This window comes from Achroia grisella, unplaced genomic scaffold (genome assembly GCF_030625045.1).
Source record: "Achroia grisella isolate CSIRO2021 unplaced genomic scaffold, CSIRO_AGI_Agris_v1 utg902, whole genome shotgun sequence".
NCBI classification, from domain to species: domain Eukaryota; kingdom Metazoa; phylum Arthropoda; class Insecta; order Lepidoptera; family Pyralidae; genus Achroia; species Achroia grisella.
The window spans coordinates 1,527,429-1,554,495 of NW_026713060.1; the positions used below are offsets into that span (position 1 = coordinate 1,527,429).

The 27,067-nt window shown below is 31.6% G+C and overlaps 2 protein-coding genes across 3 annotated transcripts; one reads left to right on the plus strand and one right to left on the minus strand.

Annotated features, from left to right (window-relative positions):
* Positions 1-1,038: 1,038 nt before the first annotated feature.
* Positions 1,039-4,441, plus strand: LOC131853436 (dynein light chain Tctex-type protein 2B-like). Of its 2 annotated transcripts, none has more exons than XM_059204323.1 (5): positions 1,039-1,331; positions 2,383-2,429; positions 2,704-2,827; positions 3,348-3,497; positions 3,825-4,441. In XM_059204323.1, exons 2-5 carry the CDS (start codon positions 2,411-2,413, stop codon positions 3,988-3,990), a joined length of 459 nt encoding a protein of 152 aa, XP_059060306.1. In that variant the 5' UTR covers positions 1,039-1,331; positions 2,383-2,410; the 3' UTR covers positions 3,991-4,441. The 2 variants fall into 2 exon arrangements, with proteins under 2 accessions (XP_059060306.1, XP_059060305.1); XM_059204322.1 differs by having other exon boundaries at positions 1,039-1,321.
* LOC131853435 (SET and MYND domain-containing protein 4-like) lies at positions 1,338-9,866 on the minus strand. Its single transcript, XM_059204321.1, has 7 exons — positions 9,451-9,866; positions 7,624-7,819; positions 6,644-7,003; positions 5,655-6,293; positions 5,198-5,413; positions 4,712-4,835; positions 1,338-1,836 (listed from the first exon to the last, which is right to left on the minus strand). Exons 1-7 carry the CDS (start codon positions 9,773-9,775, stop codon positions 1,645-1,647), a joined length of 2,052 nt encoding a protein of 683 aa, XP_059060304.1. The 5' UTR covers positions 9,776-9,866; the 3' UTR covers positions 1,338-1,644.
* Between the last annotated feature and the right edge of the window lie 17,201 nt (positions 9,867-27,067).

Genomic DNA, 27,067 nt, shown 5'->3' on the forward strand with positions numbered 1-27,067 from the left:
TCCTATTCCATAGAGAATAAAATGTCAGCACAGAATTTTTCAGTGTAGCCAGATATTCCACGGTCAAAATAGCTAAAGTTTGAAAGAGTTGCCAAAAATACCTCCTAACTAAGGTTAGTTAGTTCATCATAATACTATGTAATATTATGTTATCTGTGATAATACTAAAAAGTTAGTCTGTATGAGAACTCAAATAATCACTCTATAAGAATTAAATACACTTTTAGAATTTAGCTGACAATAAAAAGTAAATCAATGTTTCTACGAAACCTATTGTGCAATAGGTTTCGTAAAAATATTGAAGACAAATTAATTATCCTTTGCAATCAAAATAAGGGTGAAAATATATTTGGAAACCCAAAGCCTACTTTTTTCGCTTATTTTGATTAGAGATGAATAGAATAAATCATCGTATTTTAATGTATTTATGCAAGCCTCATACTGAGTTTTATAATTTATTTTAGTTAGTCACGGTATTCAGGTGTGTAGGTGTAGGTGTAGATTGGACTCCATTTTCCGCAATTGGCCTCTCATTCGGGCCGTTGTGCGTGTAGAGCCAGGCTACTAACGTAGCCAGCCAAGCTCCTCCCAGAAGCGCAGAAGTCTCCTGGTGTCTTCGCAGGCTTCTCGGAGCGACCTCACCGTTCCGAGGATTTGATTTCGTTGTATGGTCACTGCTTCGCACTCCAGGATTACGTGAGCGGCCGTTTCCTCGGCTACAAAGCAGCCCCGGCATAGGGGACTGTCTGTAGCACCTATTGTGTACAAATGTTTGTTTAAGGGACGGTGGCCCGTCATTGTCCCTATCATTATTTTTATGTTATGCCTGTCCAGATTTAGTAGGCGTTTTGTCATTCGTTGATTTGTTCTAGGAATTGCCACTTTTGATTGTTTGCAATCGGTGGTTTGTTTCCATCACGGTACTCAGTAAAACATATTTATGAATCAACGTCTACAATAGTCTAATAAGCAATAAATCACTAAAATTGGCAACACTGCTTCAATCGACGTATATTTTATTGTCATTGCTTGAGTAAAATCTCAAACGAACGCAGAGTACTTTGTTTGTTTATTCTGTTGTCAATGTTGTTGTTGTCTCTATATTTGTATTTATATAAAAATATATACAAAATTTTATTATATCTTTTATGGTCAGGAAGATCAAAATAAAAATTAATTTTGACTTCGTGACAGTAAAAGAATAAACACTAATATCAACACAAACCCTGAGTTCGTAATTGTTGAACATAAAGCATTGTATGTATAAAAAAGAGCTGTATTCATTGTGTATAAAACGAGGATTGGTATCAGATACGGAAAGGTAAGCCAAAGACTAGTCTGGTAGATGATACAAAACAAACTTGAGTACTTTATACATTTATTTCGGTGTAATAATATAAAAAATTAAATTAATGTAAACTTTTTAAATGTACTCAAACACAATAATGTTATAATTATATTCACTCTCAACGAAGACAACAACAATATTTAAAAATGTTCACCACTCCTATTTACTTTATTAGTTGAGTAATATCATCAGGTGATGAGGAGGGCTCTCCCCTCTTTGGAACCCTTAATATATGAAAATAAAGTAAATCAACGATTACAGCCTTAAAACATTTTATAATAACAAGACAAATTTAATTAAACTATACTATAATTTCCCATGGCTAAGATGCAATGTCTCAGATCCTGTACACAGTCATAGTATGACTTGTATGGTGGTGCTAATGTTGTATCATACAATTTTAGAACTTCAATAAACTTCTTCATTGCATCGCCGTATTTGCCTTCATCCATTGCATTACGACCAATACGGTACATCATGTCCGTGTCCTGTAATACAAGATTTATATTAATATCCTAAATAATATATGATAGTATGTCTGTTTTTTTAGGATTTCTGACCAATCATCATGTACTATGACAAGTAAGTAGAATTTTATCCCAAGATGGAGAGATACATAGGATATTCATCACAATCACATTCAGCTTCCATATAAAAGTTCCAGGCATATGTTATTGAATATTGTAAAAGATGATGGAGTCAGTTTAAATTATTGTCTAAAAACATGAACCTAACTTATGTAAAAAGTTCCAATTTGATAATTCCATGGCTATGTTCTTTATAGAAAATATTTTTTTACTAACATAACAAATTCACGTTTCAAATTCAAATCACTTTCACATTTACAGTCCTAATGAGAATTACAGTTTTTTTTTATTAAACATATCAATTTCAAACAATTATATATTAAATTGCTTTTACGACAACAAATACAAAATGCAATACAATTTATTAAATTAAATGCTTGTTGTTATTTCAGTCTCTTTAGCAGAGAAAGATAGAATATATATAGAAAGACTTATTTACATTTACAGGTAACAGACCCTTAGATGCTCAACAGTTATGGCAGATGATGAAGATGGTATGTATATGTTTTATACACTTCAATCACTCTGTTTGTCTAAGACCCTTTTTTTGTCATGTGAAAAATATTTAAATATTGAAAGAATATCTCATATTAATGTGGTGTGCACTTTCCTTATAACAAAATAGAACTTCCTTTTTTAAAACAGAAATTTTATGGGACCCATAAAATTATAGGTTTGTAATAATAATAATATCCACAGCCCTGATCTCCTTTTTGAAGTTGGAGATCACCCACTTCCAATTTAGTATAATTTAATTGTATATTGCAGTTGTAGAGGAGGAGCCAGAAACAGTTGGTGGTACTGGTGACAGTGAACTTGGTATCAGTCCAATAGAGGCAGTGAAACCGTTAGCTCCACCAAAGTATGAAGTACGACCTAGTCTTGGAGAGAAGTAAGTAACAGTAAAAATAGATACATATACAAAGAGTAGAAAGAATATGGAGACAAAGAGTTGAATACGTAAATGTGTATCTACAAACATAGTAGGTATGAGAAGCTATGCCTGACATACTACTATTTACATAGATGGGTGTACTATTTCTCTGAGTATTCGTAATTTTTGAATTATACAATGTCAATCTAGATTTTTATATTGATGGTTATGTTGTAACCACTGTACTTTAGTCACAGTACTTTCACAGACATTCATTAATTCTTAATTTTTCTATCAACATACATAAAATTAGATTCCGCTATACTATCTCTTGAATTCAGTCATTGACTTTCTTTACGTTTTTACGATATATATTATACTTTGATGTAAACGCGATGTTAAGGTGGTGTTTTGACTATGTTGACTTTATTTTTAATTAGTTATAAACTTTCAAATTGTTATATAAATCCTATAGTTATTGCTAATTAAAAATTGCAAGTTTTAAGTAGCAAATTGTATTGTTTTATATTAATTTCAGATTTCAGGCCCAAAATATACGCGACATCATATTGTCGACGATGCAAGAACAACTGACAGGGCGGCAGTATCGCGCTGACCAAGCTCCACGATGGGCTAAAGTAATAGCCAATGCTGTCAGACAGCGTGTACAAGAACTTGATATGAAGAGGTAAATATATGATATTCTATATATAAAATAATTCCCTATTGCTCTTGATCATGTCATAACTTAAGAACCACTTAACCAATTTTGCTATTCTTATACTATATATAAAAGTCACAATAGAAAAACAATGTAGAAAAAATATATTAACTACAACTTTAAATATTACAGTACGTTTTTAAGAGCCGCATTACACATACTTTAGGTACTTGTACTTACTTGTGTTTGTTATATATACTTATAACATTATATTTCAAAACTAAAGTTATATTAGGCATGACTAAATTATCAATAAAATCCTGATGTGGGTTAGTAATGGTCTCTTTTGTTCAGGTACAAAATATTAGTTCAGTCGACGATAATAGAAATGAAAGGGGCAGGAATTAAGTGCGGACAACGATGCATTTGGGATCCAGAGACGGACGACTATATTGATGATCTGTTCAAGAACGACAGTCTATTTTGTTATACGATTGTTTACGGTGTCTATATGTATTAGATATATATATAGATGCACTGTAATGTTTTAATGAAAATGTAAAATTACATGTAACCAATTTTCTGCTGAGAAGTTTTGAACAAGGCAGTAGTTGTGAATTGCATTAGAAGCACTTGGCACTTGAATTTTTTGTTGATAATGTTATTATGCACGGCACCAGTGAATTATAAAAGGATTATGAAATTAAGTCGGTTACTCTATTCTGTTGACTTCATCAAGAATTAAATAGCATGGTTTCCAGAAGGATGGCCTGGAAGGTACAGCCTGATAATAATAATGATATACCCTATAATGGGACCAATATTGATTACTGACAATTCCTGGATTTCAACGTAAGTCTTTGGTTACTCTATATAAGGAACTTGGAGTGCAAATAATAAATAGTTGTTGAAATAATTAAGTAATAAAATGTAAGGCTGAATTTAGCTAATAAATTTTTTGTTTAATTGGACTTTAATCATGTTTGCATTTTTGAAACTCTACGCGGTTTATTCAGGAGGGCAGGTAAGGTGGTGTTATCATAGGAGAGTGTGATAGACCGCTACACCATGATAATTAGTAAAACACGGGACCTTACCACCTTTTTGTTATTGAGTTCCCGCCATTTTATTTCTTGATTTTTACTAATATTATACAACAGTACACATCATGATGTTCGTCATTATATTGCATTAGTAACAATTTTGGTCATTCTTCAAAGGAAATATAATTGTTTACTTACCTGAAGTGACTTTAGTCCCTTTAATACATTAGTATACTGTTGACAGAGACCGCATTGCACCATAAACTCTTTACAATCATATGGCACTGGTACTACGTTGGTGCATGGTTTATCAGAATCGCACCTGCAAATATTTAGAATACGTAGGGCACCATGTCTACTACTACCTTACAGACAAAACATCAATATGGAACAATGAATATGATGATACATTCGAAAAATAAATCAACATTAAATACTGTCTATGTGTAGCCCTACTCCTACATACCCTCAAATCGGTTGAATCTGAAAATCAGTGTTTTGTTTCATGAACAATCTTCCACACTGAGCTTATGATCATTTTGTGTTTTTATATCAATACTATGTCGATCTGTCGATTTGTGATTAACTCAAATTAATGAAGATAGGGAAGACATCTATCTTAAGACTGTATCCTATTTTGAATATTTTAAACTATATATTAATTATTTTAACTATAGAACTCACTTGAACCGTATATAATCTTCAGTCATATCCTGATAAGTCGGCCAATTTTGTTGACAGGGTATGCAGTGGCAATCGAACCAGTATTGGTTTTTCAGGTTTGCCTGTCTTGTCTCTTTTGGTACCGTCGTGAATATAGGTCCATAATTTTCCGATACTTCTTCGCCTTTCTTTATATTCTTAACAGCCCGTACAACGATTTTGGAACCACAAAAATATCTGAAACAGAAAGTCAGATTGTGGCAAATAAAATAAATCTTAATTTCGACAATAATTTATTGTATGTTACAAGATAGTTATGTTTCGCTGTTCTTAAGGTCTCAAATTTTAAAAGCACTAGTAATATTTTTTGTACAACACTATTTTGATATCACGTTATCATTTCACTCCTGATACCACTCATGCGTTGCTATTTCAGAGAACTAAGAAATTAAGAAAAAAAGTAAATGTTCAACCTTACCTGGCTACACTAGGATCACATGAGTGATTAAAAAGAGCAAGAGTTGGAAATAAAGCGCCAGCTAAGAAAACGGAAGTTCCTGTGTGCTTTATAATATTTTTTCCAACTTCCGGTTTCGGACATTGTACCTCAAACACCTCGTGAGCGTTAAATTGTAAAACTTGTAGATTTTTTAATATAAGTGCTCCGAAAAGGCCGACGTCGCCGTTGTATTTCTCATCAACTGACATTGATTTTATATCACTTAGATCCACTGTATCCTTTGGCTTTCCCTCTAAGTATCCGCTAATTTCTAATAGTTTAATTAAGAAAATCGTCATTTGGGTTCTGTGCAACAAATCCTGTTTAGATCGTATATCTTCATGAGATACTAAGTTATATGCATTTTTATAGTCTTCAGTCTTATATGGACCGGTTATTGCAGTTTCGAGATCTTTACTGATATTGCTAAAATATTCCTTTCCATTTTGCGTGATCATTCGAAGCGCTATGTGGCAGGTGATTGAACATCCAGATTTCCAAATCAGTGGAAGGATTTGGCATTCATAACGGTGGTATGAGTTTTGAGCGATTTCCAAACAATTGTCGCTGCAGAATATCACGTTTGGACATTTAGGGCACGGTACCGGTATTGGGCATCTACAATTAAGAAAGAAACTACTATAATACACCTTCACGACTGTTGGCCCCGATGGACTAGTCAGAGGCATGTCAACTGTCGATGTCGTGGTGAACGCAACATTTGACATGCCTACATTTCGCTGAGTATATTTGAACACGTCATTCATGGTAGGTAACGTAGGGTCATTCATATTCCATCTTGGTTCCATCATCGTCAGAAATATGATCAGATTTTTTACGATGGAAAGATTCAAAATCAGTACCTTTGAAGTCTAACACAAAGTTATAAATAAATAGGTCACGACGCTCTTAAGACACATTTCAACTATCTAAATTGTAAATAAAACAGAAAATTAAAATTGACGTACTTAATACAGCAATTCTGACAATGGCTCCTGGAATATTCATTTAACAAAGCACTACCATAGGGGCTCTCGACTAATAGAGTTTCTCCAGCTTCAATATCTCTTGAGGCTATCGCAAATCTTCCTTTAACATCACTCTTTGTTATTTCAATTGCATCCGATGTTGCGGGATATTTCACGTTATGCTTTCCTGGCAACTTGGGTTTGGGGGCCAATTTGTTCAAAGGTTCTGGATCCTTTGGATTTCCCGCTAACACTAAACCCTTATGTAATATTTCCAGCATAAGTTTGGCATCTGTGGCAATTTTCTGTCTTTTCTCTTTATCTAACTTATTTGCTGCGTCTAGAGCGCTAATGGTATTCCTAAAAAAGGAAAGCACGTATTTTAGAACGTCGATTGGAGGACGTTGTAACATAAAATTTGTTAAAATTTCTTTGTTAACTAGTGATCTTGGTGAACTGTACATTACTGTTATTATTTTCTATCTAAGAAGAAAACTCCATTGATATAAGTAGATAGTTTAACTACAACGAAAGAATAACAATAGTAATAAAGAAACATAAATATACTGTTATCGTGGTGTGCCAAATAAATAGTTTCCTAATAGCTTTCAACAAGCAATTTTTCAGACAAATGTATTTGCGGATGTGTACGTTAGTTTTATTTGATAATGCTAGACAGATAGAATATACTTTATTTGCTTATTTAAAATGATAGAAAATAAGTACATGGATTAGTAAATAATATATACACACATATATATATAGAGTTTATATATTTTAAAAATATTCTATAAATACAACCAGGCGGCGTTATTGCTGAAAGCAATTTTTTTCAAGACAATCCTAAGATAGCACGTGTAATTAAATATAGGTGACATGCAAATAGGAGTAAGTAAGAATCATAATTTAATTTTCTAGGGAAATAATATTAATTATAATAGCAATACTATTAATTGTGTTGTCGAAACATATGTACATACTGGAAAGCAGTTATCGCCTCCTGATTCCTTTTCAGTACGAGTAAACTCCTTGCTTTTCTCTCATAGACCTTATACTGCAGATGCCGGGGGTATCCCAATGATAAACACCGTTGGATATCTGCCAGAGCGTCTTCATACTGCAGTAGGTGATTCAATGCAGCCGACCGGTTGGCTAGGACTATGGATAGTTCTTCAGCTGTTTAAAAAAGAACAATTATCACAGTGCAATCTGAGATATTGTTCCACAAAAATCTCGATCAATCCTAATGTTTTTTTGTTATGTAATTAGAATGGCAATCAAGCTGGTGGCAAGTGGTATCTGTTTCTTATATAAACAAACACTGCAAACATCATGGACATAACGTTATTATGTGACGTCCGTGATAACAGTCATGCGTTGCCATTTTGGAGGAGTAAGTAAGTCATGCCACTTATTCTATAATTTTGTTTCAACTATGTAATATTATGTTATCTGTGGTTTCAACACAGTTCAAACACAGCTCACAAAGCAAGCTGATTGTTGGCTAAAATAGGACTAAGGTACCCATGTAAACGAAGCAAAGCCTACTTTGATATTAGTATCAGACTAATAGTCATTAGTCTGATACTAATGTAAAATACCGCTTAAAAAGAGAGATATACACATATCGCCGGTCTAGGTGTTCTAGTGGTGTAGCACACCACCTTACTTCCAACGATCGCGGGTTCGATTATTTGCACGGTATAAACATTTGTATGTGTTGGTGTTTTCTATGTAAGTATTTTTAAAAAATATATTCACGTATTTATATCAGTGTTCTAGTAACACATAACAAGCTCTGCTTAGCTTGGAACTAGATGGTGCTGTATGAATTGTTCTAAGATATTATTGTATATCTACGTAAGTAGGTTGATTTGAGTAACATTTTTTATGTCGCTTTAAAAAGATGTCTGTATCTTTTACTAAATATCTAGCAAAGACGACAAATGGCACAGATGTCAGATACTTAAATCACGCGAGCAAAGACGTGATATTTAACTAGCAATTTGTGCCTACCTAGGTGCAGTTGGTCAAGTCCAGTCGGTAGTTTAGATTAAGAGTTACGACTTTTCTTAGACCTTGAATGAAATAGTTGAAATATGTGTACGAGAATTAATTATTTTCTTCTAATAACATTCTAGAACAGTAATAATTACCCCATAGCAATATCCTTCCTAGAATACAATCTTCAACAAATTAGTACTTAAATGGATCGTAATAATGTTTTATTTATTTGAACAGGAAAATAAACAACAAAATAGCTCGTCGTTTATGCATTCCATAAATTTATTTCAGTAATTTGTTGAAGACCTACTATGTACAAAGTATCTACGTTTTATGAATTCCCAACACATAAAAATAAGGTTTGATTTGAGAATAGGTTTGCTGCAAATTATAATACATACATTTTGACAATCCTAACTTATAGGAATTTTCATTGGTGGGCACTAGTTTAGGATAGCAACCAGAATAAAAAAACTATAGGCAGATCACATAACTTGTCAATGTCAATGAGAATATTTAAATCATAGTTACAGTGAATCAACCTACTGCAAATTCGATTTGTTATCGATATTCTTATAATAAATTTAGTCAGAACAATTTGACATATAAAATTTTTTGGTGTTCACCAGATTCGAACCCAGGAACTTCCGAGTCTCTAAAGTAAATCCTGTTAATTACAGAAAATGAAAAAAAATCAAATTCAATATGTTTACACAAAATAAACAAGTATACGTGTATAGAACTACTATTACAGTACTAAATAAAAATATATAGGTATATGATAAGATTGAAATAAAACTCACTTTCTGTTTTTGGCATAAATATCATACTCTGGCTGTACATTTCCAGTGCCTTGGCCCAGTCACCTTTCTGGACTGCTTTATTCCCTTCATCCTTCAGCTGTTTGGCTTTTACCACGTCTTTTTTCACTGGGAATTCGCCGCCGGCTTGGCATTTCACTACGTCAGCTGATAAATCGTAGCTTTTAATAACAGGGAGACTACATAAATAGGATGCACGCTTCGCGTTGCATTCTAAATTAGCGAAATTATTCCGTGCCACGTCGTCAATTCCTTGGTTTATTGTGTCGTGGAACTTTTTAAAAAAACCTTTATTTTCTTGAGACATTGTGAATATATAAATTCAACAAACTCTTTTTGCTGTAAATATATAATTAATTGATCGCATTGAAGGTTAACTAGGAACTACTAAATACTAAAAGCCGGGCGCACGTTGCTAATGTGTATTGAGAATTTCTATTTTTATATTTAGAACGTGCGTTCTGTGGATCACTTCAGTCTGTAGGATTTCGACATTAATGTTATTTTATTTATGAGTGATTTAGTTTACATCATATGCATAAACAGTAACTTTTTAATAAAAAATGTACCTCATCTCGCAGTATTTTTAAATTAAGAACATTGTCTCTAACCAGATAATAATGTTATTCTTGTCCATCCACAGGTTAACTGGAGGAGATAGCATTTAGCTGCTCGTTTTATAACGCAAGTCGTTGTTTATTTGTGTGATCGATTACATGTTATTTTTACTTTGTGTAACACTGTGGTGTAAACTAATAAAGCATATTTCTATCGGTCTTAGTAGTCATCTATGTAAGTACACTGTAAGTATGTGGGTCATAACTTAATGGTATCTACATGCAAGTAAGTTACCTTACTAATAATATTTGGCCACACATGTATTTCACGGAAAATAGTAAGAATAAGATTCTGAGAAACTTCAAAATCGGATAGGTATATAAATCTATATCTATAAAAAACAACAGATGTTCTAACGTCCGAACGACCAAAAACAAAAAATGTTCAGATTGTTGCTCTAATTTTTGCTAAACAGTAAAAAGTTTTATTTTTATAAACTTACTAAGTACTAGATAAATACTACTTAAATCTAATAGTGTTATTGTTGTTGATAGGAAATTTAAAGTAACAAATTCCTCAATTACACCGCATTTGATGATTCTTTTTTTAATTGACAGAGTTTACTCTTCTGTAGCTCCCTTATAATATTGTTACGAACGCAAACGATGTTTATTTGTAAAATTTATTTTTAAATACTCGGTCATCACGCCTTTATTGTGTTAAGAAATGACGTCATTGTCTTTCACGGACTACTGAGCTCAACCTTGAGGTTTCGAATTCGCAAGGTGGCAGGTTCAATGTACATTTTGATAAAAATAAGTTTGTGGTGAACGCACACTAAAATCTGTTCTCTGATATTAAGATGCACTGTGCTGTGATGATGAATTGCATTATTTATTTGTTAACCAATTTATTCATAACTACCTGACCCGCGCAACTTCGTCTGCGTTTCATTTCCCCCCTTTTGCAATATTTTTGCTACGCTCTTAATAGCTGGACAAATAGATTAGAACACAAAAATAATTTTACATTTCGAACAAGTATTTCCTGAGATTAGCGCGTTCAAACAAACAAACAAACTCTTCAGCTTTATAATATTAGTATAAATTTAAGAGCAGCGCTCTTGTCGTTGGATCTCTTGCTCTATTAACACATTATTTATGGTAGACTTGATATTGTGGTCTTCTCTGCAAATCAGCCCGCATTAAGCGAAAATAAAAAAGCAACAACATACAAGCGAATGATTAGACAGTAGGTTCAGTTCGGACAGTTCGGTTTTGATAACGTTTTCTACATATTTGTCCTTCACGATTTTCAATTTTTAGATAGATGTATATTAAATTATTATTATTTAAATTTTGGTACGAAAATACTTTGACTAAATAATGACTAATAAATAATTTATCTTGCTAATATTATAAACGCAAAGTTTCTGAGTATGGAGAGATGTTTATTACTCTTTCATAAAAAAATACTAAACGGATTTTAATGAAACTTTGCAGTAACATAGCTTATACATCAGAATAATACATAGGTTATAATTTAAAAAGACATTATACGACTTGGGCAGTACCTACAATGATAAATGTTAGACGAATTTGCGCGGGTCAGCTAGTATTCATACAAATTTAACTGTTAACAAATTAAAAGGATGGGACCGTGGTAAGCACTTACAAGCCATAAAACAACTGTTGCTAGTTACTTAGTTGACCTAAGGAACATACCTAATTTTATTTAACTGTGTGCTGAGCTTTAGATTGCACTCTACGTATTAAGATATTTATATTTTATTCCCCCATTGTCGTATGAATACTAATAACTATATAATGTAGGAAGTACGCTTAATTCGCAAAGAAACACAATTTAAGTGACTAGCACAAGTCAGTATACAGGCTTTACTTTTGACTGGTCTTATTTACTGTGATTGTTGATTACTCTATGAGAAAATTTATGTTTAAAGTCCTTCATATTACAAATTATTGTTAGTTAGCTGACCCGCATAATTATACATCAGTGGACAGTACACACGCCATGTAGTCCCAAGCTAAGCAGAACTTGTGTTATGGGTAGGAGAGGACTAATAGCATACTTAGATACATTTTCTTGTAAATACTTATATAATATACATAGAAAATAACTAAACCGATGTAAACAATCATACTTATGACGATTAATAATTTTAGTACTGTGCGAATCGAATCCGCGACCACCGGAAGTATGGCGGTGTTCTAAACGACGAGACCACTGAGACCGTCGAAATTAGTCAGTGGTTTTCATTGTTATAACAATAGCCGTAACGTGATGTTATATTGCTTATAGCCTTTCTTGAGAAATTGGCTATCCAAAACTAAAAGATTCTTTAATTCAATTTAATAGTAGCTGGTTCAATCGAACAAACGAACTTTTTAACTTAATATGTATTATGTATATTATTAATATAATTACGAAACAAGTTTTTCTATATCATGACGATTTATAGTCTAGATCATACCGGTGTACAATATTTCTTAGAAGAAATGATGCTAAAGTCTTGAGTCTGTACAAAATACAACTTTATAATAATATTAATAACATTCATAACTCTCCACAAATAAAATTACAACGTAACATTGGGTAGGTCCCAGAACATAATTTCTACATTTTTCCATTCTTTGTTGTCACATCTGTGTCCTTCTACATATATTAATAAGAAACGATAACATACATCTTATGTAGTAGACGTATGAATCAATGTTCTTAGAAACTAAGTAGACTAAATAAACTAAGTTAAACTGCGCAGTATACCATCGTTATACCTATTTAATAGGAATCTAAGTATAGAATACTAACATTTTATATATCTAAACTTGTATTTATATATAGAGCCATTTAGCATACAAAAGAATATTTCGTTCAAATTGTTCGAGCCATTTAGGAGTCATGTGACAAACACATGTACAGAAGAATTATATATATTAAGATATCTAGGACATTTGAAGCTACAGATATACGTATAAATAAATAGATGTCGCAACTGCTCCAATTTCAGTTCCAAATTAGCGTCAGAATGGTGAGAGATATTATGACACCTAATTGCTTCTCACTAAATTTCAATTCTAAATAAAAAAGTTTTGAGATGTAAACATTATATCGATGCCTGGGCTTCGAGGCACTGTACATATTTTTTTCATATATATAACAAACAAGCCTGTGTCTATATCGTACATTTATATACTAACTTTATATTCGGAACAATATTTGTATACAAATTTTGGTTCTATATCGATTAGAAAAAAAATTAAATGTTAAATGAAGCCATTGTGGTACAATATGAAAACATAAATTGGTTACGCGATTTCTGAGGTTTCTATTATGTTGATAAATTGGAAGCTTAATGAAAAAATATGTGTGATAATATAGTTTAGACAGCGATCAGCTATATTTCATTTGTCCATATTTTAGTACTAGTATTATAATCCAAAAGTGTGCTTATTTGACTGTTTGTTATCTGAATATTTCTTAAATCTCAAATAAATAAGCACACCAAGTCGCGAGTAACAATCAGTACGAACATATTTTAAAACATAAAATATGCCATTTTACGTCTAATTTAATAGAGAGTTTAAACTGAATTGTATAAATTCTAGTCACGAATGGCGACACTAACCGGATTTCAAATTAAATCATCTAAATATACATTTCAGGATCCGGGTATAAAGCTATGTTTATTGTACATATTACGTGGTCTATTTATCATGTTTTGTTTGAGTACTAGCCTGTTTACTTTGACCATGTGGAATTATATTTTTATGTTAATTTTTTCTTGTCAATTTTTTTTGTTCAATGCATATTTCGGAAAACTTGTCGACGATCAAAAAAATATTGGGAAACTTCAGCGTCGTAATTGTATACAAATCAAGTGTGTGTATCATTTGTTATATTTTGATTACCTTGATGATGTAGCGTTTTAGGACATTGACAACGATAATTCGCTAGTTTTGAACTCACGATCTCTTGAGTGTAAGTCAGAGTAGTAAACGTTGTTAAATTTCGATATTGAGATATTTGCCATTATGTAGTAACATGATAATATATAGAGCATCACAATATAGGGTTTGATGCTGTTACAAAAGTCTTGGTCATGGGTCGACTAAAATGACAGTAATACCGTGTATATAGTATCCAGAAATAGAAATAATCTTTATATACAAAGAAACTTAATATAACCACTTTTAAATAGTCTTATTTTTTATTCTATCACTCATTCGGAGCAGCAGACTCAACATGAAAAGAATGAGCAAGATGTTTGCGTGTTGCTCTTTTAAATAAATGTTCAGAACTACATTTTTAATCATTTTGTGTGAATATTTACTGCCATGTAGCACTTCTACTTAATATATTTCAAATCTGACTATTGACCTAATGTTAGAAAGTTGTTATTTCCAAGTTCTCCCAATTTGCCGAGGTCACATATACAGTCGAATTTGAATGTCACGGTACAGCTGTGATAAAAAAAATAACCAGGAAGCATCATGACCCAAGCAATGACCTTGACCGCAACGCGGTTGTAATGCAGAATGCGTGCGCGCATCTACGGGGACAATCATTAGCGTTTTACGAATATGCGGGATGAATGTCAATGGTATTTAATGTTTACTTTGCAAATTACCATCCATTTTATATGGTGTATTTTATAGGATCATTAAATATCTAAACTAGTATTAAAGAGGTTTGTAACCCGTGGATTTGTTTTGCTAATTAATTCATATTTTTGTAGTTAAATAGTATAGCAACATAGATGAAAATAAAAGTTTGTGAATTTGGTTGTTCAGGGGAATCTCTGGTTGTACTAATCGAATTTTAATAATTTATTTAGTATTTTATAACTCATTTATTGAAGAAGAATACAATTACCTAGTACTAATAGCGGGAAGCCTGCATATATATTTACCTGCAGCCTTATAAAATGTTGCACAAACTATGGAAATGTGAGGCAGACTATATTGAGCGGATCAGCTAGTGAAATATATCGTAATTTTGTTTACATTCCTATTTAGTACTTAACTTGAAGGGAATTAACAATTTGTTTGTTTTCTTAGTCCAATTGGGACAAACCTAGGCTTGTAATCTTGCAGAATATAGTAGTAATAAATTTTATCAAATAAAAAAAAATAAGAAGCCATCATCAATCAACCAATATAGCAATAAAGTTATGGTAACTAGATATTGATTATGTATTACAATATACTTGTAATTGTCCGTTATATTTGAGAACTGTTAATAACATAGTCGATGATACTATTACATGTATATGTTGACAGTATTATTCGCTGCAAATAACATAGATAACGTTTGTTTCAGTCAAACTTAAAAGCATTTACTCAATATAAATTTTAAATTCTGTATTAAACATCCAATTCATTCAGTTATATAGCTGCTGCAATTGAAATAAATTGACAAATAAAAAGCACATAGCAAGTATTTGATTAATAATAATAATATTCAGTTCTACATAATAATAATAAAATTGACTTAGGACTGTTTGAGACCTATAGATATATAGTCCCAAGCTAAGCAGAGCTCGAGTTACGGGTATTTGACAACTTATACAAATACTTAAGCACATTTTTTTGTAAAATACATCCAGACTACTAGAAGCCGTTTTACTCATGAATGCAAAAAATTGCATCGTGCGAGGAATAGACCGCGTGTCGGAAGTAAGGCGATGCTAAACTGCTAGAGGTAGTCAAAATTTCGCTTCAAATAATTCTTGAGTTGCACTTGTACTCCATTGGAGCGAGGTACGTTGTAGGTAATAGGGATTTGTTATATTAACTTGTTGTTCCCGTACGTCATCAGTTAATACACATTTTCCCTACACAGTGGCTTATCAGTTGTTTCCATATCCGCACTGGCAATGCACAGCAATTCCGATAAACTTCCAAGGTCGTGGTTATCAAAAATGATTGTCCTTTAAAACTGTTGCATGTACCAACTCATACAACAATTAAATAAAGTCCACTGTAAATAAATCTCAAGTACTATTTACACTTTCACCACTGTTACTCCATGGGGTAGGCAGAGGGCTCAATTAACTGTCGACGTAATAGTTTTTTTCGGACTACTCTAATGTTGTTGGCATCTCGAGGCGGGTGTCTGATTGAACATACGTAAGTATATATTTTTGTAATGTGTAAGATTAGATATTATCAAATTTCGAGGAATATATTTATATTGGCTAAATACATGTATAATATTTAATAATAGTAGTAGATTACAATTTCATATCAAAAGATAAATTGGGTCCGTAGAAATTAATATAATATTGATGATTGTGTATCCTCATTCAATTGTAAAAATAAAAACGATCTTTTACAACCGACTCAAAACAAATGAAAGAAGACGTAGAAGGAAAAAAAGAGGTTCTTTTTTTTCTCTTCTTTTGGCTCCGGCGGTTTGTGAAGGAGGTTCTTAATTTGAATGTATTTATTTTCTTTTTTTTTATGTACATATATTTTAACTCTTTTTATTCGAAAACTGCTGCTTCTAGTGAGGTCCCATATAAATTTGGTTACGGTCTGACCAGAAGTTTTAAGTTATCCTTGATAATGCTATTGAAATTGGTATTATAAATATAATAAGTAGGCGGGTTATAAGAATTGTATAATTATTAATACATCTAATTTTCTGAAATAAATTTGTAAATGTAATTTAGTGATGTATTTCACAAAAATCTATAACTCTGTATTATTGATAACTGAAATACCTATATTTAACATACATTAACGCATTCCAACATTAATATTTTCCTGTTTTTATGTAGGTTACTTAGAATTTAACATTAAACACAATGCGTAACAATGGTTAAATATATTTTAACATTAATAAATTAATTAACTCGGTTATTTTAGCTTGTCTAATCCATTCATAGGTAGGTAGGTATCATACTTCCATACTAATATTATAAATTTAAAAGTAGCTTTTTCTTCTTTGTTATCTTTTCACTGCCGACTGAATGAAATTTAATATAAAGATAGATTGTGAGACGTTTCACCAGGATGAATATAGGCAATTTTATATTTAATATTTTTTTCTGTTCCTTGTATATCCGCAATCAGTAAGTGTACTACTATAATCGGTTTGGTTGGTAAATGACGGATTTTTTATTAACTCTTTTATTAGATTTTTTATTTAATGGATGATAATGTATGTTGAACCTGCCTGCTTTTTTTTATGGATGATAATGGAATGATGCACCCGCCTGCGCTAACGGTTTACGCTGGCGGGGCACCAGTGGAGGATGATAGGTTGAATATGAGGTCAGGTCAGTTAGCCCATCATGACAAATTCACTAGGAATTTATCTGGATGGTATCCAGGAGGAACCGCGTGGTGGTCAACCTGACATGGTACATTGCTAGCAATGGGGTCATAAATCCACATTACTAACAATAACCTTTCCCCCCTGCTCCTGCTGTAATGGTATAGGCTGGAGGGGCCCCAATGGAGGATGTAGGATGCTTAAGGTTAAGAAGAAGAGTTTAGGTTATAAAGTTAGGTTAGTTCGCCAATTGTGATAAAATTATCAGAAATTAATCACGATGATTTCCAGGGTGAACCACGTAGAGGTTAATCCAACTAACACATTGCTAACAATGGGCTTACTAGTTCCCATTACTAATAGTCCCCTTCCCCCCATAGGCATGAATAAAAATGTTTGAGCCGTGCGAGAAATCGAACCCGCGACCGTAAGGCGGTGTGCTATACAGCTAGACCACCGAGACCGGCTAAGTAAAATTGAATAAAATTCCCCTTCAGTATTATTAATTCTAATATTCCTTGTTATTATTATTATTAAGGAAATCAATCATATTAATTAAAAACGACTTACATAAATGTTGACCACTTTTGTACAATTTGTACTAATTAGTATTTACATTTATATGTAGGTGATTATTAAATATTTTTTTGCTATACATTTATCACCAGATAAGAAATTTTATTTCACTAATCACTAACATCACAATTCAAATCACTAAAATACCGTTTATGATGATTCTTAATCGAAAGTGAAATTGCAAGTTCATTAGTAGAATAAAATGAAATAATTTATTATAATAGATACTTTCAAAACCAATCTGCTCTCGTGCAACTTATAACGAATGCGGTCAACTTTACCACAGGATTGTTGCGGTTGTACTTAAAAGATTCACCACTATTAGGCATTCCACTTTCAATCTCTCACTTCCTTTTATTTGGAATAATAATCTAGTAGGGGGTATATAAGTTTGATCACGTTTAACAGATACTAAAATATCATAGGCACATTAAATAGTAGTATTTAAAAACCTACTATTAATATTATTTAAATGGTAGCATTTAGGAAAAAATACTAGTTACTTTATATTAATATTAATTAGTAGACGAAACTGCGGGTATAGGTAGCTTTTACCCGCAGTTTTGTCGACTTTTTTTAAAGATCTAAGCTAGCCTATGTTCGTCCTCTTTATACCGACATATCAAATTTTAGAAAGAACCATTCAGTTTTTTATTCATGAAAATGAAACTGATAGACTTTCAAATTTAGAATATCAGTATAGATTATATTAAACAATATAATATATTGAGCAAATAAACTCATTATAACATAAAATGATATCTATCAATAATACCCTAATAAAGACACTACTATAAATATACCCACTAGATAATTGATAGTTACTTTTATTGTTACTGCTACTGATTTGATTAAAAGCGAAAATTCTATAGAACGTTAACCCCAGATATATCCATAGTTTCCATCCAACAAGAACCATTGCCTGCGTCATCTAATAAGTTTACACAGCATCTTTAACGACCTTCCATCTGCGAGATGTTTGTCTACACAGATAACGGACACAATAGCGCCGGCGGCAAACTTATCAAGCCTATGTACACATTACATCAGAGCAGACTTTACATTTGTAATTAATTCTTATCACTACCACTTTCACTGAAACTAGGGTTGCCACTGTTTTCAGTAAGTGTAGAAGACGAACTTATTAGCATTTTTTTGGAATGATGCACTAGTTTGCGCTAATCGTATAAGCTGGCGGGATAGCGGTGGTAGATGATGGGATAAACCTGTGGTCAGGCCAGTTAGCCCACCCGTTAGTGACAAATTCACTAGGAATTTACCCCATTGCTAGCAATAGAATCAATAGTTCACGTTACTAACAATGCCCTTCCCCTTACTTATTAGCATTCCATGGATTCACCGTGCGGATTCAGGGTCTATCGTGTGGCAGAGAGGGGAACTCCGAGCGGGACTTGTGACCGGGTATAGGTTTAAAGAGTTTTTGTCAAAACACGTCAACACTCACTTTCAGCGTTCGTATTTCTCTCTATGCCCAGCTACCATCTAAATCTGGTAGGTATCTGCTAGTACTGCTTTAGATATACCTCTTGCTCCTACTTTGACCGCATATTATACAGCAAATAATCGTCGTATTATGTATATATATGTACAGCACAATGGACATCACTTCCTCATTTGACATCCGTGGTATTTATCACTCATGCGTTGCCATTACGGACGGCTGAGTGTACAGTTTTTTTACAGCTGAAAATTTCCAATAACTGTTTTTATTTACTTCTTCAAATTTTTATTTGTGAAAATTTGATGTTTATTTTTCCAAAGGTAGGCTTTATTAAATTTCATTATTATCTATTGAAACATCATATATTTGTATGAACCCTAAGTTAAGAATTCAGTTGCTATTTTAAAGATAACAATCTAATATTTTCATTATGGTAATAGCCCCAACAAAGTTTTACGACCACGTTAATACATGTATTATGATGAATAGATGCTAAATTCTGCTCTCTTTAAGAAGGCTGTTACATGATATAAAAATTGTTCTCGATTACATATCTATTATAACTCGATATATCACATGTATATAATGCACTACATGCATTAAACATTGCATATTGATAAAACCTCTATTGCCAACATTAACAAATTACAAAGAAGACACAAAATATATAAAAAATAACAGATACAAAGTTAGGAACAGGAGCTGTGTCGCCTGTTGCTGATATAAGCACGACCTCAATGAGGTGCAGCTGTACAGCTGTCATGTTGTAGTAACGAGTGTGTATAGCATGTATCGATCACACACGCATCGAAATCACACGCAATGCATTGTATTACGCATGCTACAGTAAGGAGCTTGGTTATGTAATAATATCTTATCTGTGGTAACAAAGTCGCGATTCAAATATATAGAAATGGACAGTTTACTATTATCTGAGTATAAATGGAATTGATTGTAGGTTTTTCATATAAATATATAGCGCTGTACACGTTATATAGAAAGGATATTTATCCGTCATCCCTACTATACTAATAGTCTAAAAGGCCCAACCTCGGACCGCCAAATATGTGAAACATCTTTCTCACAGATGAATTAAAAAAAAACAAATATCGTTCGATTACGGATGCTCACTTACAAGACACCCTTCGAATTTGCTGTTCCTCTCGAGTACCAATCTGTAAAGAGTTCAAGACCGTTGGTGTAGTTTCCCACATTAGTTTTAGGTCTTGAGTTTTATAATTCAGAATTTGATTTTTAACTAAAATAATAAATAGGTAGCAGTCGTTTTTTATGGACCTTGCTAAAATTTTCCCACACTATCCGGACCCCATCTAAAAATTCTTGCCGACTAGTAGTCTAAAATATTATTGTCATGGAAAATATCCCAATATGTATAATTATCAACAAAATTTAAAACCTGAGGATTGTGTACAAAATATCAATACAATGATAATGTACAATAACAATGTGGAGAATTCTCAACTGCTTGTTACTTTAGTATTTTTTAAGTGGAGATTTTATTATGTAATTTTTTTATCTGTTAATTATTATGTTACCTACGCAATATTTTTACCTATTTTGAATTTTAATAAGTATTGTTACCATACACATTTAACCAAATTGTAAGTCAGTTTTTTATGAAACAATCATAATTTAAAATCTGCGTATACAATTACTAGTTATAGTACCCACTGCCAAGAAACAGACATTTGGAACAATGAAAACCACAAAAGTATATATATAATGAGCATGTACTCGGAAGAAGTCGTCATGTATCTTTTATCTGATGATGTTTATTGTGGTATATTACGGCTATTATACTAATGTATACAAGTCTGATTCTTATATTTATAACAATAGCATACAAAAGTCAACTGACGGACAGCGGACAACTTACGTAACTTTTAATCTATTTATATTCGTTTAGAAAACTATTATAAATCAATCCAGAGTAATCCAGACCATAGATATAGCACGCAATATATCGAGAACACAAAATATCCGTGTCAATTTTTTCTTTTCGACAAACAATTTTTACATTTCATATTTGGAACAAAATAGATTTACAAAAAACTACTTTCTGTGTAAAATTCTTAATGTTTTTATATAAAATTTACGTAGTAAATTCAAATAATTGAAAGTTAATAACGTTTTATCGGCCGATTTGATGCCAACAATTGACACGTAAAGTGCAAGTAAATGCAATTGCGAGTTCTAAAATAGATATTGCAACTGCACCCATTACGTTACGTCTGTCTCTATTTTTATATGCATAGCTACAAAGTAAACTCATTCTAATGTAGTTAGAGTAATAGAAAAAAAAAGGTTTATATATATAAAATCAATAACACCTACGCCACTGTTTTAGCTTGGCTGGAAGAGATCTCTTCTAGTGCTGAGTCTTTGTTCACACTGTCTCTAAATAATATTATGAATATATTATATATGCAATAAAGAATATATAAAAAAGTATAACAATATATTGAGTGCCAATGGAGAAATATAAATAAGCTTGATATGCTTGCTAAATAGACTGGATGTAAAATTATCCAGTCGTAGTATATAAATAAATAAATAAATAACATAAACGACACCCGTTATTCAGAAGAAGGTACTTCATGTACTGATAGAAGTACCTAAGACTACCTAGTAGATAGAATTATTATTTATATTTAGTGTACGTTATATATTTAATATAATTCAATGATTTTTATACTGATGTATGCCTTTGAACTGAACCGATTGGACCGATTGTAGACAAATAAAAATATTACTGGGTTTAAATTTATATATACAAATTAATACGGGTACTAAGTTACCTAATATTACCTGTTGCTTCGTCTACTTTTCTTTGTGATAACAGCTATCCTGTATACTTGTAATACAGTCTATCTTCATGTCAAATTTTATTAGGATCGATCGTTTAGTCGTTAATAAACTATCTACTTGTAATATTAATGGATTTACTTAATCAATAATACATACTATTCAATTATGCATATTGGCACCTATAAGATTCTAATAATCTAATTAAGGTAATACCACTTATGTCGATTCCTGTTGAGAATATTAATGCCTTTTAGATTCCATATTAATTACACCATACTGTTTATTTTATAAACAAATTGAAACAATACTTACCTACGTATATTTAATCTACGTTTTATGCATCTCATTATATATACTTAGTACAAAAATATATTTCATAATATTATAATTTATAAATATATATTTAAAAATGAATCTATATTACTCGTATTGTAAACGTGTACACCATTTATTTGAAAATAATACAAGCTGCAAGCTAATATAAATTATACCAATCGATTAAATGATTCTTAATTGTAACCAGTACAATTAGTCTATATATATATATATATATACATATTAAAACTACAATACATAATTACGGAATGGTGGAACACCTGCTTGTTGGGTAATATATATACTGGTACCAGCTTACCAGTTACCCCATCTGTGATATAATAGTACGGGACTTTTCAGAACTTTGGACGGGATAGTTCTGACCCAAAAACAGACTAGTAATGTTAATATATATAACTTACTAGACTCAAAAATCTAAAATATAAATAGGCCTACTCTTCGAAGCAATAGTAAATAAACTATTACAACTATTAAGCAATAGACCTAACATTTAATTAAAACACAATCCATATCTACAGTATCCACAATAGTTGTTTAAACTACCACAAAGTTTTAAAATAATACATTTGTAACCGTATCCATAACAATTGAAATAAACAGGATGTTATGTATTTCTTGTAAATAATTATAAGTTGTTTCTGAGAAGTTAGGTCACAATATAAAGTATTTGCCGGGACTGTACCGAAGCCCTAAGCTGGATGCGCCATGGTAGGATGCGTTCCTAAGTGACAGTAAGTAGGTTAACACAAAAAAAAATTGTCGCATCAAATTCACTTTTCTCTATACATTTTATGATTTACTTATAGTTTTATCGTGACAATATAATTAGAGTGAAATGTATGCAGTACTATGAAGATGCTTTATAATTTTCCATAAAATTATTATAATACTCCTGACTCTTTTGATCTGGCCACGAGCTGCGGTCTTCCTCGGTGAAATTAGTATGGTAAATAACCATATTATTTACCGTACAATGATGGCCATAAGTATATAGCGTAATTAAAATATGTTCTATAAATAACATTTATATTTTTTTAAAGACCGAGTAGAGCACTTCTGGTTGGGTTAACCACCATGAAATTGTATTCAAAATGCAAACATATCCCGACATAAAATTAATTATCAAACAATAGACACATCGTTTACGGATTTCCTCTAATGAATATGTCTACATCAAAACCAATTGTTTTCTTGAGAGCGCAATTTTAATGTGGACTTCTTTTAACAACTATATTTTGAACTTTATTTTCTAGGTAGTAAGGGAAAATACTTGATAGCATAACTGTAATGCTCTCATCTTTGTAATTACAGTTTCCGTCGTTTATTTTGTTAAACGATCGTACCATTGATAGACAAGAGCTTTTTGCCGTGTAGAACATAAAAAAAACTTCTGTGCAATATGATGGAATGAGTCATTACTACAAGTACCTAGTCTAAATACTGTGACTTACGGACTCCACTCATTATTAAAAACTGTCAAAATATATTAGTAAATTAACAATAAATATGATATTTTATTTAAAATGCTATTAGCTCGAATAAAACTTTACAATGACGAACTTAAATTAGTATACGATCAACAAGATGACGGTAAACCTTATTGATTGGAAAAATAATTTAACGCATTCGGTGTAGAATTACAGACGAAATCGACGTATATGTGTATATAAAATAATTATCTATAATAATGCAGTCGAATTTAGATAAAATCTCAATTCTTAAGTCAACGTTTGTTAGAGAGTGCAAGAAATAAGTTTCTTTTAAAATTGAATGTTTTTATAGAGACATTTAAAACTAAACTGAGTCAATTTTAATGGCAATTAATGAACTTCATCTGATAATAAATAAATAAACGACTTGTCTTATACTATTATTATATACTTACATTATTTGATTATATAAGTGCACCTAGACATGTCTTCGTATAATAAATTAAATATAATTTATAGTAATTAACTGCCATCACTTAATATTATTAGGTAATAAAAAAATAATATCTGTAATAACAATGATTACAGACTTAATTACATTTTTTATGATTCATTTGCATACAATTTTATAGATAAAAGTCATACCATGACATTGTTGTACTCGTAGATAGGTATTTGAATTTGAAAGCACAAAATATGTAGGTAATAGTAGTTTTATGGTCAAATTGTTTTATAGATAAAGCATGATTATTAAACGTTTAAGATAATAATTCATCAATAAGACAGGTTGATAAGTTTTTGAATACCTGCGTTTAGGTTTAGTGTAACAATAGACTTATATTTATTACATTCACATTTATTGAGGTAGAATTTGCACAAATGTCTGTGTAAGCAGCTTGTTTTTTATGCGTTTCTGATGAACGGATGCTTAGTAATTATAGAGTATGCTGACATAACATAACCTCCGTCCTGTGACAATAGAACATTCAACTCAGAATTCCAGAACTAAGACTATATCTATAGTTATTACTAGATAAAAAAATACTTTCCATAGTAAATATAATATAGTTTATTTACCAAGTGAAGTGTTTTTTTAATTTAACATATTACATATACAATGCAGTTAGATTAAATATACAACCTGAAACTAATAGACTCATGTGTGATATTACACTATCATTATACAACAACAACTACAATACAACGACAATAGTATAACTAATTACAAAAAAATATGTAAAAATCTTAAACAGAAGATAGGATTTCCAATTGTACTGAATATATTTAAAAATTAAAACTTATTGATTATTAAGATGTCATCGAAAAATGAGAGGTATATTCGTTCTTGATATATAAGTAAGGATCCTATTATGAACATGGATAAATAACAAACTATAACACTGATATAGTGAGTCAATTCAACTCAAAAATATTTACTCTACGGAAGTTTTTTATGATATATTCTTAAATGCATCTAAACCATAATTTGTGAGGTACGTCATATATAAAATCAATTTATCACATGATGCATGTTTACTCGTATAAACCTGTTCCATTATTTTTAATATAGGTATATTTACCTACTTAAAAGCGCCGACCGTTGTAATGATGATTTTCCCAAAATAGTTGGGAAATCCGAATTAAACCGCGCAAAAAGTATCTCTACCTATTTTTTCGAAAATAATTATGGTTATTACCTGACGTTTTTACTGCATAGGTTCTTATTGGCGCATCAAGACGAAGAGGTCAGAGAACTTTCTAGGAATCACTAATTTGGTCCAGTCTCTACTGAAATAACAAAAACTATATGCATATAAATAAATGATAAGGTGCCTGCTACTGTTAGACTGTTGGTACTACCATTACTACTATCTTATCTATGTTTTAGGTAATATTTACAAGCAATGATTTTTGTTGATTTAATATTAGAACAGAACATTAGATATAAAGTTAATTAAGGTAAGTGCAATGGCATATTGAACTTGAATACATCTTCATTGGCAAGGCGAAGTAAAGAATTTCAAGGGTCGGCAATATCCACGTAACACACCTCGTGTTTGACGTCCATAGGATACGATAACCGCTTACCATCTAATGGGTTATATGATAGATTACCACTACTGTGGTAAAAAAACAATTAATATAAACTTCTGTGTAATGTATCTATTTCATCTGTGTATGATCTATTTTGCACCTTCGGTCTTACAAGCATTCTAGTCACCTGTCGAAGTCTGTTATACGTTTGTCTATCAAAAGTGTTTTGATGGTAGTAAACATTAAGAAATAAAAAGGAATTAAAACACTAAGAAAGCAGATAGAAATATGTGTGCGCTTGTAATAATTGTATATATGTAGCATATATCCGCCACCATCTCTAGTTGATCAGTAATATATAATCAGGATTGTAACAGAGACTAACGGAAAGACGAATATCGGAAAGACACAAAAAATATATTCGCGTAATTATCTTATTATATTCACATAACTGATTAGCTAGTTACCCTAGGAAACCTATGATGAAGCCATTGCTTTTATTATGGATTTTTTTTAATTTAGTTACTTAATACAAGGGATAATAAATAATCCAAGATATTTATAATTTAAATAATTTCGTGGTATTTTTTATATACATTTTATAAATCATTATTTATGTATTAAAAAATAATAATAATTGCAAAACACGATCTGAAAAAACAATTATACATCCATATAAGTACGAATATACGAGGTCAACTGTTACTTACAACAGGTGGTTATCGCGTGAGGGATATATGTAAACATTATCCCTACAAATAACTATATTTATTGACACGTACACTGCCTTTAATAGTTGATCTCTACCCGATCACCCTGGAAACTATCCTGGTCAAATACCGATCTAATTCAACCAAATTTTTACTTATCCTACCAACCTCCATTGTGTCCCGGCGGCGTATACCGTTAATGCAGGCGGCTATACTATTCCATTATTACCCTTAAAAAAGAAACAATTTCGAAACATGTCCGCTTCTAATTCGATGCAACAATAAACGTCAACAGATTAATGATTTATACGTATTCAGTCACACCGCGTTATCATGAACCCTGCCTGCAAAAATCGACGGGAACA

Coding starts and splice junctions, on each gene's coding strand:
- LOC131853435 (XM_059204321.1), bottom strand. CDS start 9,775: ATGTCTCAAGAAAATAAAGGTTTTTTTAAAAAGTTCCACGACACAATA. Junction 5,414..5,654: donor TGTGATCCTAGTGTAGCCAG/GTAAGGTTGAAC, acceptor TTTCTGTTTCAG/ATATTTTTGTGGTTCCAAAA. Junction 1,837..4,711: donor AGGGACTAAAGTCACTTCAG/GTAAGTAAACAA, acceptor CTTGTATTACAG/GACACGGACATGATGTACCG.
- LOC131853436 (XM_059204323.1), top strand. Junction 2,828..3,347: donor CGACCTAGTCTTGGAGAGAA/GTAAGTAACAGT, acceptor TATTAATTTCAG/ATTTCAGGCCCAAAATATAC. Junction 3,498..3,824: donor CAAGAACTTGATATGAAGAG/GTAAATATATGA, acceptor TCTTTTGTTCAG/GTACAAAATATTAGTTCAGT.